Genomic DNA, 27,050 nt, shown 5'->3' with positions numbered 1-27,050 from the left:
AAGGAAAATATAAAATTATCAGTGTAAAATAACATTAACAGCGTGATGCAAAATGTCAAATGCAAGGAAAGCATGCAGTAAGTTTTTCACTCTTCTTAGCCCACCCAATAATGCCTAAGTATTGAAACATACATGGGATATAGGATTCATACTCTTTTCACAACCCACCATCACAATGCCTTGGTACAATGAAACAAGCAAAGAATAAACTGAGAGTTTTAATCTTAGATTTCTTTGCTTTCATTATTAACTGGTGAACCAAATGATAATATATCAAAAGGATAACTTTTAACCGAATACCACTTTAAAAATAGTGGACAGGTCATCTTTACTCAGCATTTGCTTTCGTACCTATTAGCGCAGAGGTTCTCAAACTTCATTGCACCGTGATCCCCTTCTGACAACAAAAATTACTACATGACCCCAGGAGGAGGGGGACTGAAGCCTGAACCCACCAAGCCCTGCTGCCCCGGGTAGAGGGGGGCAAAGCCCAAGACCCGCTGCTCTGAGCGGGGTGGGGGCAAAGTTGAAGCCTGTAACCTGAGCCCCACCGCCAAGGGCTGAAGCCCTCAAGCTTCAGCCCTAGGCAGTGGGGCTTGGGCTTTGACCCCGGGCTCCAGCAAGTCTAAGCCAGCCCTGGGGTCCCAATCCACTTTGGGGTCCCAACCCACAGTTTGAGAACTGCTGCATTAGCGTGATGTATTTGATTACTGGTAACCAGTTAACAAACATTGCTAGTTATCAAAATTACACAGAATTCAGAACCATGATTTATTTAGTTACCACCAGGTGGCATGCAAGTAGTCAGGAAACTAGAAATGTCTTGTTTAAACTGACATAAGGCCCCATCCTGCCTTCCTTTTCCACTCAAACCTTTGTTTGACTCAGATCAGAATGCAAGAAATGCAGGATTGTTTCCATGAAATAAGAAGGCACAGTGAAATGTTTGATTATTTTTTCAAACGAATATATAAACATGCTGTCTCAAATTCTGCAATCAGTTACACATGTGAAACCCCATTGAAGTCAATAGGCTTATCCTGGCATAAGTGATAAGAATTTGGCCCATAGTCAGTTTCTCCTGTTTGTGAAAGTCTTTCACACAACATAAGGACAGAAAAAACATTTTTAAAAGTAGCATAATGTGATTTAAAATCAGTAGTATTGGTAGGGGATTTAGGTGGGTGAAGTATTTTTACTACTAATAATTAGAGCTGGGAAAAAAAGAAGTGCAAATCATTTCTTCCATTGGTTCCACCAAAACAACTCACAAATTCAAGTCAATTTTGGCAAACTGCATCAGTCAAACACAAAAAAATTAAGAAATGTCAAACTGGTTCGTTTAGGATTTCTGACACAAATCATTTCAACTTTTTGTTTTTTTAAAGATGATTTATTTTGGAATTTCACTTAATTTTATTTTAAAATACACTTTATAAAGGTAAACATCCTTGAAAAATAAACATTTAGGATCAAAGAAAATGTTTTGCTTGACCCCAAAACAAAAATTTTCAACTTTTTCATTATGCCTGAAAAATTGAACAGGGCTTATTTTAGATAGATCTAAACTGTTTTTTGTTTTGTTTTTTCCTATTCAGCAGTTCAGCCACTAATCCAAAAAACTGGCTATTCACATAGCTCTACTAATCATTCTATTTTTGAAACTGACTAGATTTCAAGCTGACAAATTTCCATTAGCATCCGATGAAGTGGGCTGTAGCCCACGAAAGCTTATGCCCAAATAAATTTGTTAGTCTCTAATGTGCCGCAAGGACTCCTCATTGTTTTTGTGGATACAGACTAACACTGCTACCACTTTGAAACCCATTCGATTAGAGTAAATCTATACTTTGAGCTGGCGGTGCAACTCCCAGCTCGAGGAGACATACCTGTGCGAGCTGTGATTGAGCTAGAACACAACAATTACAGTGTAGCCATGGATGCACAAGCGGTGGAAGGGGCTAGCCTCCCTGAGTACGATCCTGTCCAAGACAGTAGGGATATACCTCAGGCGAAGAGCCCCACCTACTGCTCACCCTGCCACAGCTACGCTCTACTTTTAGCATGATCGCTCTGTCAAAGCTACAGTGGGTAAGTCTCCTCGACCAGAATTTACACCTCCAGTTCAAAGTGTAGACATACTCTTTATGGAGAGAAGCTATTTAATCTTCTGTGTACATACAGGCTTCTTCAGTTTTATGTAAACATGCAAAAGACATTTATATTAATATAAATATGAGTGGTTTGTGACACAATCTGGCTTCTGTGCAATTTGTAACTTGAAGATACATTTGCTAGAGACTAATACTTTGAAATTTGACAATTGACCATTTCCTGCTATGTCTCTCTAATCTAGCTCTGCCTCATATGAGTTACACCAGTTTAGGATACGTCTACACTGCAAGTGAAGGTGCGATTGAAACTCAGGTAGGCATAACCGTGCTACCTTTAATCTAGCTAGCATGGCTAAAACTTTAGCAGTGAAGACACAGTGGCATGGACTTCAGCATGGACTGTACATGCCTGCCCATGATATTGATATCAATACATACACGCATTCCTGAGCCTATGCCGCACCTTCACTGCTATTTTCAGCTGAGCTAGCTAGATTAAAGCTAATGCAGGTATGCTTATTCAAGCTGCAATCACACAGCCGAATGCAGTGCAAACAGACCTTTGGATGTCTTTAGATTCATGGTCACAATCAAGGTGATGTGTACATTAAGTTACATATAATGTTGGTTTAAACTGTACTTTGAGGGAGGCTAGAAAAAGGTGCAAGTTACACCAACGCCTGATAATTCACCTTTGAATATGGCCCTAAGATTCAATATTAGTGAGCAAACTATCAGTTTTATTGAATGCATCTATTCTGGTTGGACATCTGAACAAAACTAAATTTCCTAAATGATAGTCCAAGGTATACAGGATCTTGTGTAAAAATTAAGGTGGATTCTTGGTGTCTACAGAGGCTGGGGAGTGGTTTCTTCATCAGTTATCCTAATATTCTGGTCAAGAATGAGTTTCCTAGACTATGCAAAGGTCAGATGAAATGAGTACAATTTACCTTCAATAGCATGAGATGGGAGTGCAGAATTAGGTCTGTCCCAAGATAATGATAGTTTGTGTGAAAGTAAAACTGCCCTGAATCTTTATCATGTTCTTGAGTGTTACTATTTGCACTGGGACCTTTACACTGGCATTTAAAATGTACATTTAAAATGCACACGTTCATCCGTCTGCACCACAGGAGTGAAGAGTGAAATAACATTTTTGCCTGAATTGGCATTCATTTCAACCCATGTCAAAAACAGAATGGAGACTGTAGTAACCATGCATTTGGTTAAAGACATCCACTTTCAGTATGAATTCAGTTGTCCCGAGTCTCTCCTATGCTGAGGCTCTTTTCCATTGCTCTAGCATAAAAGGCTGTAGATTGTCGATCCCCAGAGGATACCCTCTGGTAGAGATGGTCAAAGTTTTGCTAACTTTCCAAATGTGGACAATGGGAATGGGAGGGCCCACAAAATTTTTCCCAACTCCTGCCCCTGCCCCCACTTCCCCATACACACTTTATTTTAATCAGCTCTTCCTCTAGGATGGAGCTGGGGAAACAGATGGTTCTCCAGTCAGCACAGACCCAGCGTAAGATTTTGACACCTGCTTCCAAGGATAGGTGGCATGGCAGGGGTGGCTGACGGTTGGAGGGGCCATAGGTGGAGTTCACTGTGTTTCAGTTTTGCTGTACTGCTAGTACAACAGCTTTATCCATGCTCCCAGTTTAGTAGGCATGTCCATGCTGTGCTGGGGGAGGGTGTGAGAAGGGGTGTGACTGGAGTGCATAACAGCCCCTTTGGTGTTTTCAGGTCATAGCCACTGTCCCCTCTATAGCCTCCTCCACTAATGGTCTCCCGCATGGAGGAAGATTTTTGTCAGAAACTGTACCAAATTGAACTCATGAAGTTTCATGGTCCTTCTGTCCTTCTTCCACTGCAGAAGTAACCACAACATGGTCCTCGGTTAGTCACTTTGTCTTTTACCTCACTCCATAGTTCTTAGCTATTGCAGCTCAGCTTGTATGTGCTAGGATGGGAACTCACCTGTAGCTCTGTGCCTGTACCATTCTTTGTTAAATATCCCACTGCTTGAATACAATTAGACATTATTATTATTATTCAAACATTCAGTCCCATAGACGCTAGAGCCTCCTCTGAGCAACAGCCTGGCACCTGCTGCTCTGCAGTTCAGAACCCTGCCTTCCAACATGACCTTTTGGCCCTGCAGTCACACCCCATATCCTTACACATGGATTGTTCTTCCCATAGTACCTGGCTACAGCACAAGGGATGGCATTCCTCCCTCTCAGTATCAAATCTGGAAGAGCATAAAGCACTTAGTCTGTTGTACCAAAATGTATCTGTACTAGTACCTCACCTGCCATGCAGTGACATTTGTACAGGCAAGACACTTACACAATTTGTGGGGGGTTCTGTTTTATTTTGTAAAGCAATGCTTGTAGAAGTTGGAAACTGGGAGCTCCGGTTAGAGATAAGCCCTGCTGCAGTAGGCCTACACAGCCATACGCAGTCTTCCCCACATCACCACACAAATCTGCTGATGCTCTCTCAAACCCTTTGCTATTGCAGTTCTAGACCTTCCTTAAACAAGGACTTCAGCTAGTCACGCAGGAGCAAGGGAGCTAACAAAAGGCTAGATAAAGCCTGACCTCTACACCATGCGTATGAGGCAGTGTCTAGTTGCACCACCCCACAAGGAGCCTGGGAAATCTGAGGCCTGGTCTACAGTGAAAAGCTATATAGCACAATAGCTGCATCAGCCAGGGGTGTGAAAAAGCCACACACCTGCCCAACATAGTTATGCCAACAAGATGCCCACTCAGCTAAGGTGATGGCCCAGAGTTTCATCAATGTAGCTAACTTCATTCAAGGAGGTAGTGTTCCTACAGCGACAGTAGAACCCCTTCTATCAGCATAGGCAGTATCTACACTGTGGGGCCATGCCAACATAGCTATGCCAGTATAGTCTCCAGAGTGTTGACATATCCACACTTCCTTCCTTGCTCCCTGTTTCTCCCAAGGAGGTAATGTACTGCAGTTCATGCTCCAACCACTCCCCTGATGAGGTGTGTGATTACAGGGTACAGAGACACTGCTGTCTCACCTGCACCCAAGCCACAACCTCAGGAGCTCCAATTCAGTCATACAGTCTTGACAAAAGCAAGGTGATCCATGTTGGAAGAAATCTTTTGTCCTAGTCACAAACATTGCTGTGTCTAAATTAACTGTAAATAGTGAGAGGAGAGATCTAAATGTTATTGTAGACAACAAAAACCACTGATCAGTAAAAGTAAAGGTGCAACAGCAGTAAAAAAGAATATATAAGCAATGGGATAGAAATAATACAGAAAATATATTCTGCCATTATATAAATCAGTGGTACATCTGCAGCTGGAATACTGTGTTCATCCTAGCCCAAATGAATAGAGCAGAAACAGAGTCTGTTCAGAGCCAGGGAAAAAAAAGAATCAGAGGCAAGGAAAGGCTCCCATATGAAGAAATATTGAAAAGATATGCCTTCTGTCTTAACTACGGAGCCCCATCTAGGGTGCATAATAAAGACATAAAAATAATGACTAGTATAGGGAAATGATCCTATTTCTCCTCCTGCAAGAACAAGGGGACATTCAATGAAATCAAAAAGAAGTTTTAAAGAGTGAAATGAAAATACTTCATAATGACCATGGGAACACATTGTTATGTGATATCACTGAAGCTAAATCTGATTAACACAAGAATAGAACATTTATACTGATAGTGAGAACATTCACACTTACAGAAATAGAAGGGTTATAAACCTGTATGCTCCAAGGCATACTCCAGTTGCTAATTGGTTGGGGTTAAGAAGAAATTTCCCCTATGGGCAGGGCCGGCTCCAGGCATCAGCATTCCAAGCAATCTGCAAGGGGTGGCAGTCCCTCTTGTTTTGCCCCCAAGCAGCGTGCCGAATTGCTGCTGCGGGTGGCAGGGGCAGTCCCTGTGCCTTTAGGGCGGCAGGCGCGTTTCCGCGGTGGCGGCAATTCGGCAGCAGCTTCTATGTTTAGCTGGCCGCGGTGGCTTCAGCTAAACATAGAAGCTGTAGCAGAATTGCCGCCGCCTAAGGGCACAGGGACTTCTCCCGCTGTCCGCGGCAGCAATTTGGTGCGCTGCTTGGGGTGGCGAAAACTGTAGATTCGGCCCTGCCTATGGGTAGGCTATTCCATAGCTGACCCTAAATGCACCTTCTTCTGAAACATCTGGTATTGGCCGCTGTTAGAGACAGGATACTGGACTAGAGGGACCAGTGGCCTGATGCAGTATGGCAATGCCTATGTTTCTGAGACTTGTGAAATGGGATTTGAGGAAGTGCACAAGTTAGAATTACAATGCCACCATCAATACCATTTGTCTTTACTACTCAAGACAGAACTTGAACTCAGGTCCCCTAGCATAAGACCCCTCCAAGCAGCCAGAAATCAACAGTATACGAAAAGGGTTGTGTCATGAGAATCCAGAAGACATGGTAAATTGACCAAAGGATGTGTTAAAAATCTGAGATAGAGCTATGAAGGTGATCTGGGTTACTGTACAGGTTGTGAGTCTTCTGAGATAAATGGGCAGATGAAAGTTTCCAGTTACAATTTTAAAATGAGGTGATGCTCTGTTTTTGGCATCTTAAGAATTTTTCCATCTGGGGACAAGAAACATCCAGTATATTCATAGGAATAAATGTCACACTTGCATCATAAGTAAAAGTTCACTACATAAGCCTCGGAGAAGTGCTAAGAAGACAGCCAAGAAATTCCAAAGCCATTTTAAGTGACCACAGCTCAGATAACATGTAGCTCAGCACTTTGGTATGGACAGCTGAGAAGAGTACAGAAGTGGCTAGGTAAATAATCTTAGCTGTTCTATATCCAAAACCAAATTTATGCACATTTCAGATAGTTGGATCTTCCATTTTAAGGACTACACCGCATCTTTTTTCTCCTTCCAAATACAAGAAATAGGCAGGATTTTTTTTTTGTATTAAAAAAGTATAACTAGTAATATCAAAGTGAGCTTTAATTTCTTGCATGTATAAGGCCCTACTTAAGTTGCGATATTGCATAAATTGCATATTCTGCAATATTAGGCTTACACTGAATTTTGACAGCGGGAGCTACGGGAGTAGTGTGTGGCTGACATCAGGAGCCCTAGGCAGCCAACAGCAGAAGCCCCCACTCTCAGCCTCGGGTGGCCAACAGCAGAAAAGAGCAAAAAAGTAATAATGGACTTTATTACTGCAAATAACAAGGACCATTATTACTTTTCCACAATTTTCCATGGCTTGTCTGTAACTCAGCTGCAATTTTTGACGATCATCTCACAATTCAAGAAGAGCCTTGTGCATGTCATATTTCTATCATTTTCACACAGTCCACAAACCAGTTTCACATCAAAGAAAGTGGTAATAAAGTAGCTTAGTGGAGTTTAGAAATGTTAGTTTAAGAAAGTGTATGCCTCAGAGTTAGAATCAGTCATGAAGCTGCCCCAATGAGACAGGATCTTTTTGGAAAACAACTGTTAAACAAGGAAAAGGTAAATGATTCAGGGAGCAGTTGGGAAGCTTCACTTGGAAAAGAATGTACTGGCAGAGAATAGGATAGATGGAGTGTGTGTATGGGTGCCAGGGGTTAGCTCTTTGGATAAGCATGGGTGTGTCTGGGTGAGTATGTATGGGCGTAGGTTCCAGCGGGTGGTGGCTATGCAAGGGGGAATGCCAGAGTGTGAGTATGAGTGCATGTGGGAGCCTTTGTGGGTGCCTATGGATGACTCTATTAGTGTGTCTTGGTGAGTGAGTATGGGGGAGTGGGTGGCTGTCTAGGTGACTGCGGGTGCCCAGTAGGGAGGAGAGGGGGAAAATATTTGGGGAGGGGAACAAGCACCATCCCAGCAAGACACCAACACATCCACCCATATTCCCCTAGACCTGGGATTGGCAACCTTTGGCATGTGGCCCACCAGAGTGCTTACTCTGGCGGGCCGGGCCAGTTTGTTTACATGCCACATCTGCAGGTTCGGCCAATTTTGGCTCCCACTGGCCATGGTTTACCGTTCCAGGCCAATGGGAGCTGCAGGAAGTGGCAGCCATCACAACCCTCAGCCCACACTGCTTCCCACAGCCCTCATTGGCCTTGGGACCGCGGCTAGTGGGAACCGCGATCGGCCAAACCTGCAGACATGGCAGGTAAACAAACTGGCCAGGGTGCTTACACTGGTGGGCCATGTGCCAAAGGTTGCCGATCCCTGCCCTAGACATCCATCCACTGGCACAACAAAAGGCACTCAAAAAATTACTCTACTCTCCCCCATGCTACTCACAAGCAACCAAACCCACATTCCTGCACACAGCCACCTGCTAGCACCAACAAAGGCACCCAGGTACAATCACACTCACCCTAGGTGCCACCCACTGGCACTCAGTCACCCAAATATCACCCACTAGCAACCACTCTCACTCTCTCAAATAGCAATAGAAGAGTTTTTCCATTCTCACTGCTGGACAGGCTGCCTGCATTTCTCACCAGCCTTCCCTAGCACCCAAAGAGCCAGGACAGATAGTATGGGTCAGCCACTATCTGGGCCCTTAAAGGGTGTGGGAAGTGGCCAGCAAACTGAATTCTGAAGATGGGGGAGGAGGCTAATAGTCTCCTCCCTCATCCAGGGAGTTGAGCAAAGAATAAAGATAATTGGGGCAGAGCCCAGTGGCTATTGTGGAAGTCTCCTAGACAGGAATAAATTTCTCCACTACCCACTGGAGCCAAAGGAAGGAGGTTAGGGATTAGCTATCCCTTTCTACAGAAGCCAAAGGTTTGGGAACAGGGCTTCCTGCTTCAAGCAGAAGGAATAGTGCACTACTGTTCTACTTCTGCCTGGCCTAGCTCAGGGCTATGGCTGGAGACAGGATGGCTGAGTGAATATTTGACCAGCCAAATATCACACACAAATGTTCAGACTGTTTGAATGTAGCCTGAGGTCATATTTTTGGTAAATTAGTAAGGACAGATGCAAACATTTAGACACTTATTTTTCTGTCTTGACACCATTGTTCAGTCCACACTATGGTTGCTTTGGGGTTTTTTTAAACTTGTTCCAAGTCATACATTATCTGTGAAATACAGTATTGCAACCCTGTGTCCCAGCTGAGGTTTAGTGAGGGATGGTTGGGAGTGCTGACACTTATTACGACATTTGTTTTTCTTTCATGCCATGACTTTTAAATTGTCTTCAAGATATAATGGTTTAAATTAGATAAAAATATATTTTTCAGAACTTAAAACCTTTTAAAGAAACCACTGGACTCTCCCATCCCCAATCACAGGAAAACAAATACAATGAAGAGTTAAGGTAAGCAAAACATGACAACCTGCTAACAGAGCCAAATGCCGGCTGTTGAATTTTCTAGCCGCAACTAGCTCAACTTTTCTAAGCTTCAAGCTCTGAACAAAGAGTTGCTGCCATGATGGAATAGACTATTAAAGAAGAACAAACTGTTCCACTCTAGCTGCCAGAATTATGAGATTAAAATATTATTATGAGGGGTTTTTTTTAATTGACACTTTTTTTCTGCTCACTTACCTCTAGATGTGTTTTTTTCTTGCTGACAGTTTGGGTGCTATGATAGAAACCCCTAGCTTTTCATTACACTGACCCCATACCGCGACTACTTAGGAGGTATCTTGCCACCTAAACCAAAGTAACAGCTAAGCAGAAGTTAAGTTAGTTTGTGACTCTTGTAATACATTATAGAAATTTTCAGATGTATTCACAGGATATTATTTCAGTTAAAAGTCATAATCTAAATAACATTCTGTTATTCATCAGAATAAGCTACCTGTGTATCTCCAGCATATGCACTCCATATTTGCTTTCAATGCTGTACTTTCCTGGTTCACTTGCAGGTGAAATCAATTCCTCATTTTTATACCTAACAGTCAAGAAAAAAAATAAATAAATAACCCACAGTAAAAGTTAGAGATTATTCCATCAGGATCTCATGTATTAATAACTGAGCTCTCTATATATACATGAATAGATACAGAGAGCCTGACTGTGACCTGCCCATACATGGCCATGCAATGGAATGAAAGGAAGTAGTTATAGTTTGGGCAGGGTGTGCATGTGAAGCTACACACCTCAGTGTGTTGAACTCCCCAGCACACCAGCCATCAGAGCTAACTGGCATAAAGAGAAGTAAGTTTCATCCTCATTAGCTCTACAAGTCACTTCAGGTAAAAAAGGGGAGCAGCAGGGACAGAATTGTGACTGAGACAATTCTCTCCCTGGGCTTCCCCTAGGACAGAATTTGCCACCCCCGTCTCAGGACTGAACCTTACAGTTCAGTCTAGCCCACAGAAATCTTACAGCGCTGTCTCTGCATATGCTGTACACATAGATAATATATGAGGTTAGGTACCATAATGTTACTTTTTATTCACATGAGCTAAGGTTGGCCACATAACTCAAAAGTAGTGAAAGCCCCAAACAGGGTGTGCATGGTCATTACTGCCACATGCAAATAAAACAAAAATACCTTGCACAGTAGGGAAGGGAGGTGATGGGGCAGGCAAGGGTTAGAGGGTGGGCTGAGTGCAGAGAAACTATGCTCCTAATTTGGTTCTCACAACAATCTGATATCTTCAGAGTGACTTTTGGTTTACACTGCTGTAAATGAGGTCAGAATCAGGCCCGATTAGTACACTGAGGGCAAAATTCTGCTCTCAGATCCACAGAGCAGCAATTTTGGGTATCTAGCGAAGAGGAGACAGCTGGCTTCATGCCACTTATATGCCGCTCCTCAGTCCTGGGGGCCAAAATGATCCCTTGCATGAGTTAGAACAACTTGCACTGCTAGATAATGGTCCCCTAAGGGCTGGTATACTGGCCATGATCACCTGAGAGCATGATGCTCTAATTTCACTCTTCCCACTCTGGCATGCCTCCAGCCCACCATGGCGCACGCGCGCTCACACACACATGCACACGCGCGCACGCACACACACACACACACACACACACACACACCATGCTGGGGAAGGAGTGCCAGGAGGGATTGGCATATGTCTGGCTATTCCAAGCCTAAACCTACTCATGATTCATCTGTTCTAGGGGAATCCTCAGCTGTTGGCTGAAACCACTTTGAGTACCCTTTGCACTGTCAGAGTGGTGCAAAAGAAACTTAAGGGGAGCTGAGAATCAGACCCCATATTTTTAGCTCGGTCAGTGGTAGGGGATGTTATTTAGAAGAAGGGAATAGATGTTTTATCAGCTACATTTCCAATTTTTAAAATATGTGCCTAAGTTTCTTTCAAGTGCTGAATATGGCTGTGTCATTCAGGATACCGTCTTTATCGTCTTAAATCCACCAGTTAACCTGACTCTTCCTTTCAATAAGGATTTCTAGAGACAAAGAGATCCCAACTTCCTTCTGTTGACTAAAAGGTCTAAAAAACTGTTTTGAATTGTAGCCTAAGAACATCATGATTCTCAGATTTTTGTGGAAATTTGCCTCTTACTGCGGTTTCTGTCTCTTGACAAGACACCTGATATCTTAGCCCAGCTAGAACACTTTTGGTGGTAAATTTCAAAGGTCAAATTCTCCTGCCAGTTGTACCATTTGAATCCCATTATTTTCAGTGAGGTTGCACCATATAACTGACAGAATAATGCACTCCCATTTCATCAGGCATAGGCGTTCTCTCTCGCTTTCCAATGTTTAACTACTAGATACTATTGTCTTGGTATAAAACATCAAAAATATTTACCATTTAGCAAAACTCAGTGTATTTTACCACTTGCTAGGTTATTATCAGTTAAATTAATGACAATTTTTTGTAGTCAGCATTCTGAAATATATATTTACTTGATACACTACAAAAAGTTTGTCCTTTTGCTCCTTTAACTGCAGTATCCACAACTACTATCCAGCATATCTATGAGAATTATGAAGGGTTTTTAATATAACCATTATGTACATGACACTGAATAGTTCTGTCAGAGCTATCAAATGGAAAACAAACTTAACATCGGTTTTAGAGGGCTGGAAAGGCCTCTTACCATTGTACAATAGGGGTAGGAAATCCTTGTACAGTGAAGTAAAGCCTCACAGACATTTTTTCCCAAACAGTATGAGACCTCAGTCGTACCAAAATTTCAGGAGCTCGACTTATACTTTCTTCAACAGTGTATCTTTCCAAGGCCATTTGTTCTTCTACCTATTACACAGGATAGAAATAAAAAGTGGAGAGAAGGAGCATTATGTAGCGCCAGCGTCAGAGATTTAGTCTGAAAGCTATACGCAAATATTAACAGATGCAAACTACTGTTGGGCTCTGTGAAGCATAGTTCTAAACTGCAGTGGAGTTTACAGGTCTTCTTGGAAAGGAAATCAAACTGTTCTGTTACAGTACCATCCTTTGTATGGTAACTCTATCCAGATGTTCTCTTGCAAGGAGCCTGGCTGAACGAAGCTCTTCTTCCACATCAGCCAAACTGGCAGCAAACCGGATCCTCTTCTCTTCACTTATATCAGACTTTTGTTCATGAGTCCTGAATGGTAAGAGAAAACTATTTAACCCAGCATCAAGGCTTTACTATTGTCACTGATACACAGCAGGCAGATGAGGGCTTTATGCAGATGCAGATTCTATAATATGAACTATTTCCCTTTCTCAAGATCTCAAAACAAATGTCTTAAAAACTGCAAATGAATGAACCTTCTGTTTGCTTTCTCATCCGTGTGAGCATATGAGGCCAGATCTTCAGTGGGAATTACGGTAACTGGAATGTTACCCACTGAAGTCAGTGGAGCTGTGCCGATTTATCCCAGCTGAGGAGGTGGCCCAGGGATTCTGAAAACAGAGTTAAATTATAAGAACAAAATCTACAGAAATCAAATAGCAAATTCCCTAAGACTATCCAGCCTCTTTCCTTCCTTTCTCTACCCTTTTGTGGTTTGTGTATTATTGGTTTCCCTTCTCTCTGTTTCTGTTTGTTCTTACTTGTATCATTATCTATATTCCATATTTTGTAGAAGATAAGAATCAACAACATGTAACTCTAAGATCTGGAGATCAAATCCTGGGCCATTACCCTGTTCAAATACCAAGGGAGTACAAAGCAGTAGTATCCTCCCCTCAGGCAGTGAAGCACACAGTAGAGGCTGCAGTTTCTGAAGGCTCCCTACATAGATCCATAGAGCACTGACTCTATGGTGCTCTGAGGCACCCACAGGGAAAAATTAGTGGGTGCACCAGCAGCCAAGCTCCCTGCCCCGCCCCACCCCACTTCCTTCTCCACCTCCTCCCCTGAGCGCACCGTGTGCCAGCTCCTCCGCCCACCTCCCAGCGCTTGCTGCCGCCAAACAGCTGTAGCAAGCTCCGTAGGGAGCGGGGAGGAGCAGAAACATGGCGCGCTCAGGGGAGGAGGCGGGGCTGGGGCAGGGATTTGGGGAAGGAGTCAAATAGGGGCAGGGAGGGGGCGGAGTTGGGGTAGGGATTTTGGGGAAGGTGTTGGGAGGGGGCAGGAGGGTGTGGGGCAGGGGTGGAGTCAGGGTGGGACCGGGGCAGAGTGGGGTTAAGCACCCACCGGCACCATTAGAAGTCGGCGCCTATGCTACCCTCTGCTGCTGTGTAAGGAGCTCATGCAAAATGAGTCCACACACCAATCAGGCAATGTGTACCGGCATCTAGGCCAAGAGACCCTTCAAAACCATAATAGCTGAGGCTGGATTGTCCCGTAAGTGAATTAGGGAGGCACAGCGGTGGCTGGAGGCATTTTGCCCATATAAGCCAAGAGTGAGCATAATACCTCCAGGTCATGGGGAGCAATGTGCTCAACAGTTGCCCTTATGAGCCTTTGTAAAACGGTGTAGCACGAACTACCCCCCTGCAGTCATTCAGGCACAAGGAGGAGGGCCATGTTCACACTCCCACCTCACGCCTACAAGTACAAATGTTCTAAACCATATTCTCCTCTGAAGGAGTGTGAGCAGTAGAGGCAAACCTAGCATAACCTGTCAGGAATAGCTGTAAGAACGTCCCTACTGTGCCAATACCCCAGGTCAGGAGAAGGCTTGTCATTCTGCACCCCGCTCTTCCCCCCACAGCCTCCCAGATAATGTAGATCTTGGAGAAGACGATTAGAATAGGGCTCCTGAAGCATGGAGAATAATGGGGAGCGGTGGTGAGCAATGTGGAGGCACTTGTTCTCAGTAGGTTTCCCAACACTCCTCGTTATCTTAGATTATCAACATGTTTAGGAGGAGGAGCCCCTTCCTCTTTGTTGATGGTTATGGTCCAGGAAGCAATCCACACCTGCTTGCCTTGACAATGGGATGATTCAAGGGAAATTCCGACAAGGTGAACTTCAACGTTTCTGACATAACGTGCCCCTTCCATGACTTTCACTACAAAAGATGAGGATTTAGGACCCAATCCATCACCCATGAAAAAACTCAACAGCCCTAGGGCTCACTTCTGGTGTATGTCTTCTGTTCCTAAAGCTCATGCTTCAGGGTTTCAGCCAGCAACCAGCAGGGATCTAGTGTATTCTAGGGGCGAGAGCCAGAGATCTGAGGCAGCCCCAAGCCATCTCTCTCAGGTGCTTGGCTGGCTGGTTCTAGCTCACATGCTCAGGGTCTAACTCATCGCCATATGTGAGGTCAGACTGGCAGTGAACTTGGGACTTTTTTACCTTCCCCTGTAGTATGTGTGTGGGGGGGATGGGATATTTGCTGGGATTATCTGAGTATCTCTCACTTGGTCATTTCCCTGCCAATGCAGCAACCTTGAGCAATGGTACACCTCTGTCCCTCCTATTCTCTGCCTGTGGCACATAATAGTCTAGTCCTATGGGTTGTAATACTTTGGTCTCATTTCAGTTGTGCTTAGTGTGTGAGTGCTGGGTGGTGTTGATGGTCTGTGATATACAGAAGGTCATACTAGATGATCCAGTGGTCCCTTCTGGCCTCCAGCTCTAAGACTCCCATTTACTTCAATACATACTGAATCCAGCCCTTATTTGTGTGGTTGTTTAAGCTATTTCTTTGTATAATTTCTTCATAATGTAAGCTCCAGGATTATTCTGCCTTGTGCTGTATCTCTTTAAATAATAAAATAGGTTAAAAATTCAAAACAGATTAAGATTTTTTTCTAAACTGCACCCTGCTTCCAGGGCACATATCTCTTGATGATGGCAAAACTGGCATCAAAGGGATAGTCTGTAATCCTTCACGTTATCTTCAAAGAAAAAGAAGAATGCATTCCACTTTCTATAGCCTTCATAACATACATTGGCTGAGTCTTTGGTGTATTTACTGTGGAGTATGTCAGGGCACATACAGCCACTCAAACTGAGGAAATGGAATATAGTTGTCAGCACATTTATTATAGGACTTCATATCAATGCTGTAACTGAGGCAAGTTATGCTCTTGATAAATAGGATGTTAGGGAGATGACTCTAATACAATTAAGCTGCCCCCAACACGTAATCTTAGTATTCAGTAAGGGCACAGTATATTTGCTCTTATTTTTAAAAGTGCCAGATTCTGTGCAGATTTCAATTTCTTCTTGTTTTAAGTCTGTTTTCACAGCCAACTTGGAGTAAAACCCTGGACTGAAAGTCTAAGAAATATAAGATGTAAGAGACACACAACCCTTTGGTATTCTAACCATGAGATATTAATGAAGAACATAGTGTCATAGAAGGCTCCAATCTTGTTGACAGCTCTGTCAATGAACCTACTTTGCCACTGGGTAGCTTTTTGCCAACAGCCATTATGAAAACGTGCGACTGCCTTGTTACTGAACTGCAAATTTAGCGCTGCGTCTTACAATAAACTTTCACTGTGAATTCCTGGTTCCATTGAGGTCGATAGAAATTTTGACCTTGACTTCAACAAAGCCAGGATTTCTCCCATAACGTATACGGACCAAAAAAAAGTGTCTGTTCCATGGCATTTGACCCAACAAAGTGATTTAAAGGCACCAATGCAAGCTTTACCTTTTCCTGTATTCTTGTGACTCTTCTTCAGCTGAGGTGTGCAATCTCCTGGCACAGAGCCTACATGTAGTTCTTTCTGTACCGGCAGAGGACCTAAAAGAAGCCGCCTGTCTAGAAGCGACCCTTCCAATACAAAAAGAAATCACTGTAAAATGGCTATACGGATAAAGCATGGAATTAAAAAGTTCAAAGAAATTACATTCAAGCAGCTGAATGGAACAACTGGTACCTGTGCGGTGTTGTGTGAGGAACTTACATTTTAAGCTACACATGGCACCTCACACACTGAACCTGGGTTACATTCACTACCTTGCAGCCTTAGTGTCTAATGCCCAGTAGTATTATCTCAATGGAGCCTGTCAGCCCTTTTATTTAATTTAATTCAGTGTCTTTATTCACTATGCCCGTGCCAATCTTTGACCATATTGTACAATTTTATAAAAACAATTTCAGTAAAATCTCAGGACCACTAACCCCACCTATGGGGCATCCAATAGAGAGCACAGGCCTCCTACAGTATCTTCCCACTTCTAAACAACAACTCCCAACCCCATTTTTCTAATCCTTCACGTTGGTCTTGTGGCATGTTCTGAAGGCCACCAAATGGGTCTCTGATTAACCAGGGAATGAAATGAATTCCAGGAGCATGTACCCCTCACAGTGAACACTCTTTCAGTAGCCCCCTTCTATTTATAGCAGATGGGGCCAATCAACTCAAGCATCTGAGATGATCTGAAGTGCTGCAATAACACCCTGGGAGAAAGATGATCTCAGATAGCCCTAGCAACAGAACTTGAGATATATGGCTCCTTGAACACGTTGGTGAAGGAAAGGCATTTTGAACATGGGAGAATTGCAACTTGGTATAAAAGGAAAAATAAGAATCCCAATTACCACAACCTGGAATAGCCCAAAATGCACGAGGCCCCAATTCAAGGCAGTGACCATCTTCAAGGAACAGATTCAGAAGGAAGAATTTAAAAACAAAAAACAAAAAACAAACCAAAAAAACAGCTCCCATGCTTAGATCATTGCTATAGCAATGATTATCGCTAAAATCAAAGAGAGTTTTTATGAGTCATTACTTTGCTTTCAGGGAGGAGTTTCCAACCTGGAGGTAATAAACTGCTAACAGCGAACCATGACCACTCCATATTACTAAACAGAAGGGTGTCCCAGCTAGATAGTATGGAAATCATGGGACAGAAGATTCACAGTATGGAAAAGATTGAGAACCATTGCTCTCCATACATCTGAAATTCAGAACAAAGTCACTTTTTTTTTCCTTTTAAAAAATTCTACATTTTGAAATGGATTCCTCTGCATTAGAAGCTCCTCTACACTGATGGGAAATGTATGATACTTACTTTCTTGCTGCATATTCTTGGAGCAAGTATCTTGTCTGAATGTTGCGGTAGGACTGATCAAAGTGTTTATGCCTTCTCTGGTAAAATGGCACTCTCTTCGATGACATGCTGCAACTTCTTCCAGGCCCCAACTCCTACAAAATAAGTAATGACAGTCATATTTAGCCAGGTCTTTCAACCCATTATGATGCTTTCCTGAGAACCTTACAATTCTGTTATTTGCTGAAGCATTTGTGACTTTACTATGGCCTGAGCAATTCCATTTTATGAATGACAGTCATACCTGATTAATATAGCCACCTCAGGCTGCAATCTCACTAACTAAAGGCATGTCTACATTACCAGGCGGATCTACGGGCAGCAATCAGTCCAGAGGGGGTCAATTTATCGTGTCTCGTATAGACACAATAAATTGACTGCCGGTCACTCTAGCGTCGACTCCAGCACTCCACTTCAATGAGAAGTGCAAAGGCAATCGATGAGAGAGCACCACAGTCAAGACACTGCAATAAGTAGATCTAAGTATGTTAGTCACATAGCTGAAGTTGCATAAGTTAGATCGAGTGCCCCTCCCCACCCCCGATAGTGTAGACCGGCCCTAAGTCTGGCTGGATATGATCAGTACTTGGATGGAAGACCTCATATGACATACTTCCCACTGACTCAATATTAAAGTAATCCCCAAGCATGGAATCAGGAAAAGCTATTGTGCTGCCAGAGGTACTATCCATTTGTATTCACTAAAAATCCAATGACACCTTTTTGCAAAAGTAGGGATGTTACCACCAGTATCCTGGATAAATTAGATAGTATAATTGTAGTCTGCCTCCCTAAATTCCTCTTGCAGTTTCAGTTGTATAGGGATTCTTCACTTCCTGTTCTCCTGCCTTAAATGGTCATACAGGATTACTGCAAGCAGCTGAACGGCTGCCACGTTCCACACTAGAGGTGGTTGCATTTCAGTGGTGAGTGGAGGAATTCCTATATATAAAGTTTGCAAAGCACTTTGGGACAAATCTTGCGGTCCTTAGTCAGGCAAATTCCTAGTGAGATCAATGAGTATTTGCCTTAGTAAGGACTAGCTCCCTGGAGTGAAGGGGGAATGTGCCAGCCATTACATCCCTTTGTGGGGTGCAGCCTGCTCCCCCACAGCATGCTAGTCTGCCTCCTTCCTACCCCTGAAGGAGTACTGTACAGAGGGACTGAGTCTTTTGTGGACCACATAAGGACGTAAAGACTACTTGAACCTTCCTTGTCTTCACTGTGCCCACATCAGGATCAGCAGATTCTGTTCCCAGGTATGGTCCTCAGGTTTCCACCCATCATAATCAATTATTTTCCCCAATTTCAAGAAGATCTAACAAGTAGCCATTATTACTGCATATATAGAGTACAAAACTCAAAGGAGGTTGAATAGAAATAGATGCATCTTGTAAACTCCTTCAGATACTTGCATCAAAATAACTTCTTATTTAAATCAAAGGCAGTGGTAGTGACACATTTTAATCCATGTTCTGTTTCACATTGTAGATCAAAAATGTATCAACTATCAGGCTATATTTTAGAACTGAAATTAATAATACATCTATTCACCTTAATGGATATTGTATTTCAAGAAAAATACAGGAGTCTTATAACTAGAGCAAGCCAAAAATAAAATGAAAAATCACAATTAAAAACAAAATCTAATTTAGGTTTGTTTTTTGTTTTTGTTTGTTTGTTTGTTTTTTTACACAAATATTTATTGAATACATTTGTTTCTCTTTTTCCATTTTAAACAATTATTTTGATTTTGCCAGTTTAGATACCTGGTAAGATCATTTTTAATTATTTCAAATTTGTAAAAATTCATGTGCAAAAATGTCTTAGTTTGAAAATGGAAAATAAATAGTAAACAAAATTTGATGTCAAAATTTTCAAGCAGCCCTAATGATACTTTGTTTAACTTATTTATTTATTTATTGAAGAAAGCATAATAACTGCTTAATTGCAGCAACAAAGTCTTGGAAAAATAGAATTAGAATTCTCAGGTAGCATGTGAGCTTTCCAGGAAGCAAAGGATAAAAGGAGTCCATCCTGCAGTTCTTACTCTAGTAAGTCTCTGATTGATGTCTCTAACTCTTTTTACAATTAGTTTCTACGCAGACATGTAGGTGCAAACAAACAAGCTCATGGATCCTCTCACTTCCACTATTGACACAGCTGTGTTAAGGTCTACCTGTGTTTGCTTTCATTTGTCCAGTTAAGCTATTTTGTGAATATCCCCACATGCCCTCTGCCATGCACCCAATCTGTTGTGTATTTGGTTGTCATGGTTTTGTTGCTATGGCAACTGAGTTAGATTATTATGGGTTAGCTCAACCGGTTTCAACCGGCTGAGAAGCTCTCTGTAGATATGTAAATAAAATGGAGGTTTTGGTTAGCTGCCTGCTCTCTGGCCTCAAGTGATTGCTTCCTACACCGGCTGCCCCAAGGATATAACACTGGCGACGAAGGTGGGATCCTGGTGCTGCTCCAGTAACAGAAGGAAGTAGAAGTCAAGGTAAAGACCAAACAAAGAAAAAAAGCTGCTTCTTTGCACTGACTGTGAAAGTGAAACTAAAAATCATGGCTACTCTGACCAGGCCCCTGGAGCCTTTTGATGAGAATACAGAGCAGTGGCATGTGTATACTGAGCGTTTTGAGCTTTTTGGTATTGCAAATGACATTACAGAAGCGAAGAAGGTGCCAATATTCTTAAGTGTTGTAGGGGCTAAAACCTACTCCCTGCTACACAGCTTACTACACCCTGTTAAGCCAGCAACTAAATCTTACAGTGACATTGTGGAAATCCTGGGGTCTCATTTCTCCCCAAAACCACTGGTAATTGCTGAAAGATATAGGTTCCACAAAAGAGACCAAAAGGAAGATGAAACAGTTGTACAATTTGTAGCCATTTTAAAAAAGCTAGCAGAACACTGTGAATTTAAAGAAATGTTACATGATGCCCTGCGTGACAGGTTAGTGTGTGGCCTGTACAGTGAAGCTATACGGAAGCGCCTACTGACAGAGGCTCAGCTTACCTTACAGAAGGCTGTTGATATTGCTGTCTCCATGGAACTGGCTACAAGGGAGGCACAATACATTGGTGCACCCCCTAGGGTGCAAAAAGTGTCACAAGAACCGACCCACAAAACTGTGCAGAGTCAAGAATGTTACCGCTGTGGTAAGCCGGGTCACCAGGCATCAGAATGCTGGTGTAAGGACCTGGTGTGTCGACACTGTGGCAAAAAGGGACACATTGAGTGTGCCTGTAAACAAAAGAAAAAGAGGCCTGTGGTCTGGCCGACAAAAAGAGGAACCCTGCATACCCTAGAGCAGACCCAGGATGATCAAGGTGACACCTCATCGCAAGAGGAAGTGCCACTGCATGTTTTGTCTTTGGCAATGGGCTCACATGAATACTGGGTAACCCCGTTATTGGATGGCAAACGTATACGCATGGAACTGGACACCGGTGCAGCCGTCTCACTGATCTCCGAGACTGTGTATAAAGAAAAGCTACAGCATCTTCCGCTTAAGGCAACAAAAACTGTTCTGAAGACGTATACGGGAGAAGCTGTGCCTATGCTGGGCACTATTGATGTTAAGGTGGAGCTCAATGGACAGGTGGCTAAATTGCCACTGTTTGTGGTGAGAGGTAACTACCCAGCCTTAATGGGTAGGTCTTGGCTTGGGAAGATTCAACTGAACTGGGCAGAAGTGCACCGGTTGACTAAGGAAGAAACCAGTCTAACCCCTATACTAAGGAAACATGCTGCTGTTTTTGGAGATGATTTGGGAAGTATGAAGGGAATCACTGTGACATTGAACATTAAACCTGGCAGTCCACCAAAATATCTGAAAGCCCGAACTGTGCCATATGCCATCAGGCCAAAAGTTGAAGCAGACCTGGAGCGCCTGGTCACCAATGGAGTCCTAATACCAGTTACCCATAGCTCATGGGCCACTCCTATCGTTCCAATCGTGAAGAAAGATGACTCTCTCCGGATTTGCGGTGATTTTAAAGTCACTGTCAACCCAGTGTTGTGTGCAGAGCAATACCCGCTTCCCCGCATCGATGACCTCTTCGCGGGCCTGGCTGGGGGACAAAAGTTCAGTAAGATTGATCTGAGTCAAGCATATTTACAGATGCACGTCGATGAAAAGTCCCAAGAGCTGTTGACTATTGTGACTCATAAGGGGCTTTATCGATACTGTCGTCTACCCTTCGGAATAACATCTGCTCCCGCCCTGTTCCAGAGGGCTATGGACCAGATCTTGTGTGGCTTGTCAGGAGTTCAGTGCTATCTGGATGATATCCTGGTCACTGGAAGAAATGAAGAGGATCACTTAAAGAATTTAGAGGCTACCCTACAAAGACTGGAAGAGTATGGCCTACGAGTTCGCAAAGACAAGTGTGAATTCTTCAAGCCCTCTGTTGAATATTTGGGTCACATCATTGATTCTGCAGGTCTTCATAAGGCCCCTGCAAAAGTTAAAGCTATTGTGGAGGCTCCCCCACCTCGAAATGTAAGCCAGCTGCGCTCGTTTCTAAGACTCCTGAACTATTATGGAAAGTTCATCTCACAGTTAGCCACACTGCTAAAACCACTTCATGAGCTCCTTGGGCAGAACAAGGCCTGGAAGTGGACTGAAGCCTGTGATGTTGCGTTTAACAAAGCTAAGGATGCATTGCTAAATTCTGAAGTTCTAACGCACTTTGATCCATCCTTACCACTGCAATTGGCCTGCGATGCCTCCCCTTATGGAGTGGGAGCAGTCGTGTCACATATTATGCCTTCAGGAGAAGAGAGACCTATTGCTTTTGCTTCACGCACTCTAAGCAAAGCAGAAACTAACTACGCCCAAATCGAACGTGAGGCATTAGGAATTGTTTTTGGAATTCGGAAGTTTCATCAGTACCTGTTTGGGCGAAAATTTACTCTTCTCACAGACCATCGACCTCTGACATCAATTTTTGGACCTTACACAGGCATTCCCCCATTAGCTGCTAGTCGTATGCAACGTTGGGCATTGTTACTTTCAGCACACACATATGAAATCAAATATCGGAAATCCACTCTACACGGCAATGCAGATGGCCTCTCAAGGTTGCCTTTGCCGGTCAAACACCAAGATAGTGCCCACAAGGAAATCTTCTACTTTGAACAGGTAGAGAATACACCCATCACTGCTACTCAGATAAAGAAGGCAACTCGCGTTGACCCAGTATTGTCCCACGTTATGGACCTGGTGATGCATGGAACATCTCGAGAAACCTCTCCGGTCTCATCCGACCTTGTTCCCTACATGTCCAAGCGGACGGAGTTATCGGTCCAATCTGGTTGTTTGTTGTGGGGGAGACGTGTCATTATTCCACCACCACTGAGATCACAGATGTTAGAACAGCTACATTCCGGTCACTGTGGAATAGTGCGCATGAAGGAAATTGCACGAAGCTATTTTTGGTGGCCTGGACTGGACAGCGCTATTGAAGAGAAGGCAAAAGCTTGTATGTCATGTCAGGGTGTGAGGAATGCACCCCAGTGGGCACCCCTACACCCATGGGACTGGCCTGAAAACCCGTGGCAACGTATTCACGTTGACTTTGCTGGCCCCCTTGAAGGAAGCATGTTCTTGGTGGCAATAGATGCCCATTCTAAATGGCCAGAAGTCTCTGTAATGCAGTCCACTTCTGCAGAGAGTACTATCCAAAAACTACGAGGACTCTTTAGTCGTTTTGGTCTGCCAGAACAACTTGTGAGCAACAACGGACCGCAGTTCGTTTCTCAGGAGTTTCAAAATTTTATGAAAGCAAATGGGATACACCACATCACGTCAGCACCATATCATCCGTCCACCAACGGATTAGCTGAAAGATTTGTGCAGACAATGAAAAACGCTTTGAAATCAGCAAGGGGACAACACTCCATTCAAAAGCGTCTGGATACCTTTTTACTTTCCTACAGAAACACACCTCATGCTACGACCCACGCATCTCCGGCCTTTCTAATGATGGGACGACAGCTGCGCACTTGCTTTGATCTGCTGAAACCTTCTGAACCCCGACAAATTGTGCAACATCAGCAGCAATATCAAGTCATCAGACGGGCACCCAGAGCAAAAGACCGAACCTTTAGCCCGGGACAGCCAGTTTTGGCTCGGAATTATACTTCCAGAGCTAAATGGGTTCCGGCCACAGTCATCACTCAAACAGGACCTGTTTCCTACACAGTCCGGACTGCAGAGAATCTTACCTGGCGGCGACATGTAGATCAGCTGTTGCCAGGTCATGCCAGTCCTCAGGACCCATCTGCAGTTGAGGGGTCTGACTTCACCTCTTCTGGTGAGGGATCGAATCACGAGTCACCTGTTTCTGACTGTTCTCCTCCATTACTGCCGGCGGCTGAGATACCCCTTTGCCCAGCACGAGCTGATACCACCTCCTCACCTGTTCGTGCTGCGGACCCTGAGCCCCTAGTGCTTTCGGGTGCAATAACCCCAGTAGTTCGCCGTAATCCACCTAGAGACAGAAGGCCTCCTCATCGGCTGGATCTTTAGCTAGGGCGAACCCACGGTTATGGGGCAAAATAATCCCCAGGGTTTAGCCGGGAATGGAGGCAGTCTACCCTCCTTCTCTAGTCTAGTGTGTGTTTTATTTAGGGGATGTTCTTATTAGGGGGGGAGGAATATGTTGTGTATTTGGTTGTCATGGTTTTGTTGCTATGGCAACTGAGTTAGATTATTATGGGTTAGCTCGACCGGTTTCAACCGGCTGAGAAGCTCTCTGTAGATATGTAAATAAAATGGAGGTTTTGGTTAGCTGCCTGCTCTCTGGCCTCAAGTGATTGCTTCCTACACCGGCTGCCCCAAGGATATAACACAATCCTGCATCCTTTCTGTCAGGACCAGGCAGCGGGGAACCTGTGTGTACCAGTCAGTTATCAAGATGTGGTCAGGAGACAAGTAGCAGGGTCAGCATGAAGCCTGATCAGGATACCAGGAAGTTAGGTCAGGCACCAAGTTGCAGGTGGGAGGCAAGTGGCAGAGTTGGGGTTGAGTCAGGTCAGGATACCAGGGAGTCAGTGCCAGGCATAAGGTTACATACAGCAGGGAAGTCACAGAATTGGAGACAAATCAGGGTCAGAAGCCAGAGTCTAAGGTTCACAGCAAGGCAAGGTTTGGAGCAGAAGTAAGCAGCCAGTCTGCATCATTTCTCAGACAGCTGCCCATGATGGCATCCTGGTTTATATACCAGCATGAGCCAATCAGTGGTCTGCAGAGGCTGCCACTTGCACACTGCTGGGCAGTACTTCCTGTAGGGTCTAGATTCACAGGATCCTCCAGTAGAACATAGCCTAAGCTTCCAATGGTGATGCTGAAGCATTGGTGGCCCAGAACCCACATGGTCCCAGGTTCTTACACTTTCTATGCATGTAACTCTTACAGAGACCAAATGTAGGTCATAATTCTCTTCTGAAAGGTCATCAAGTCCAGCCCCCTGCCTTCACTAGCAGGACCAACTACTGATTTTGTCCCAGACCCCTAAGTGGCCCCCTCAAGGATTGAACTCACAGCCCTGGATTTAGCAGGCCAATGCTCAAACCACTGAGCTATCCCCAATATGAGATAAGATGGGGGATGCTGTGTTCTCTGTGGGAAGTCTTTTGTTGGGTCTGGTCCTGTTTATCTATTGTGATACATTATATTTATGATATTTTATTTTTCTGAGATGGATGGATTTTGCCAAGTTGCCTGGGACAGAGCTAAATAACGCGATATGCAGGTAAGAATCTGGCCTCACTGAAGTCAGTGAGAGTTTTGCCATTGATTTCAGTGATTCAGGAGGTCACCCGCAGCACTTAAGATACTAGTAACAGACTGGAGACCAGGTTCCACTAGCACTCCCATCAGTGCAGCTCAACCAGTGTTAGTAACAGAGGGAATTGTTTACACAAAATCCTAGTGCTGCCATTCCAAAAGTTATGGTCAAAGATTGTCAATTCAATTAAGCATTCACAGATAGCAAAGCCTACAGTTGTTTTGCATAGTCCTTGGTCCTAGTCAGGAAAAACTCCCATTAAAGTCATGACAGTCAGGGAGTATTGAAGAGTCAAAATTTCAGAATTTGGCATCAAAGGCCATATCCTACTTCTGATATTTAACTCCCGCTTATGTAAAGGAGAGTTCCTCCCATAAAGCCAACATACAATATGGCCTAATGGCCAAACACTGCACTTGAACCTCCGCTACACAACCCCCATTAACGTTGCAAGGAATTCTACATGAAGATCTAGAGTTCTAGGGTAGTATCTGGGCCACATTCTGCCCTTTCTTCATATGGAACTCCCACTGATATAACAGGGCAAAAGATTATTGTTAATTATATATATTGTGACAAGATGGCTGATGTTAGTGTGGTGGGTCCTGGGCTTTTCTTGGCAGGGGGGCTAAGATGCCACCTTTTGCCCCTGCTCTTGGGGCACCGAGGACCCTCCTACTGGCCTTGGAAGGTGGTAGAGGAGGGAAGCAGGGGAGGGGTCTGGGTTCGCTCCTCACTCTGAGCCCCAGCCCCTCTCAACCCCAGCGGGTTCTTACCCCTTGGGTGGGGTACCTTCGGTATTTAGAAGCAGAGGGAGGGAGTCTGTCTCCCCTGCCAGGGCAGAGTATCCCTTACTTCAGTTCTCTGGTCTTCAAAGTCCCATGACACACATCCAAGCTCCAGTCCTCTTTCTCCCTAACTGCCTGAAGCAGGGGGGTTTATTAGGTTCCTGAAAGGGCCTTAATTGACTGCAGGTGCTCCAATTAACCTGTAGCCATCCTCCTAGCCTACAGGGAACCACACCTTAATTAGCCTAGGGCTTATATATTTCCCCTGTACCATTCTCCCACTGCTCCCTGGCCCTCCTGTATCACTATATATTTCTGTTACAGTAGCTCCCATGGACCCCAATCAAGACCAAGACTTCATTGTGCTAGGCACTATGCCAGGGGTAGGCAACCTATGGCATGTGTGCTGAAGGCGGCACGTGAGCTGATTTTCGATGGCACTCACACTGCCCGGGTCCTGAACACCAGTCCAGGGGGCTCTGCATTTAAATTTAATTTTAAATGAAGCTTCTTAAATATTTTAAAAACCTTATTTACTTTACATACAACAATAGTTTAGTTATATATTATAGACTTATAGAAAGAGACCTTCTAAAAACGTTAAAATGTATTACTGGCACGAGAAACCTTAAATTAGAGTGAATAAATGAAGACTCGGCACACCACTTCTGAAAGGTTGCCGACCCCTGCACTATACAAACACAAATACATGGTCCCTTCCCAGAAGATTAGAGACTCTAAGTAAAATATAAAACAGTTTAATTCATACTTCTATTTAGCAGACTAATTAGATTATTCAAGTCAGTTAGAGAGGATCACATGTGAATATTTACTTGTGTTATCTATACAATATATGGTAGTCAACCACAAGTAGAGTGAAGGCAGAGTTCAGAGGTCAAGCTATACACAGACTCATAACACAATAATAACTTTTGGAGTACAAAAGCAGCT

The 27,050-nt window shown here is 43.8% G+C and overlaps 1 protein-coding gene across 1 annotated transcript in view; it reads right to left on the bottom strand.

The window, feature by feature from the left end:
- MYOM2 (myomesin 2) overlaps nucleotides 1-26,191 on the bottom strand; it is a 112,635-nt gene extending 86,444 nt beyond the window's left edge. Inside the window, exons 1-6 of the mRNA XM_045010421.1 lie at nucleotides 26,104-26,191; nucleotides 17,469-17,602; nucleotides 16,102-16,224; nucleotides 12,509-12,647; nucleotides 12,156-12,313; nucleotides 9,934-10,026 (exon numbers count right to left, since the gene is read on the bottom strand). Coding sequence (XP_044866356.1) covers nucleotides 9,934-10,026; nucleotides 12,156-12,313; nucleotides 12,509-12,647; nucleotides 16,102-16,224; nucleotides 17,469-17,575 — 620 coding nt within the window. The 5' untranslated portion in view covers nucleotides 17,576-17,602; nucleotides 26,104-26,191. The remainder of the gene's footprint in view (nucleotides 1-9,933; nucleotides 10,027-12,155; nucleotides 12,314-12,508; nucleotides 12,648-16,101; nucleotides 16,225-17,468; nucleotides 17,603-26,103) is intronic.
- Between the last annotated feature and the right edge of the window lie 859 nt (nucleotides 26,192-27,050).

The sequence above is a fragment of the Mauremys mutica genome, chromosome 3, assembly GCF_020497125.1.
Source record: "Mauremys mutica isolate MM-2020 ecotype Southern chromosome 3, ASM2049712v1, whole genome shotgun sequence".
Lineage (NCBI taxonomy): Eukaryota > Metazoa > Chordata > Testudines > Geoemydidae > Mauremys > Mauremys mutica.
This window is presented reverse-complemented; position numbering and strand designations above follow the sequence as displayed.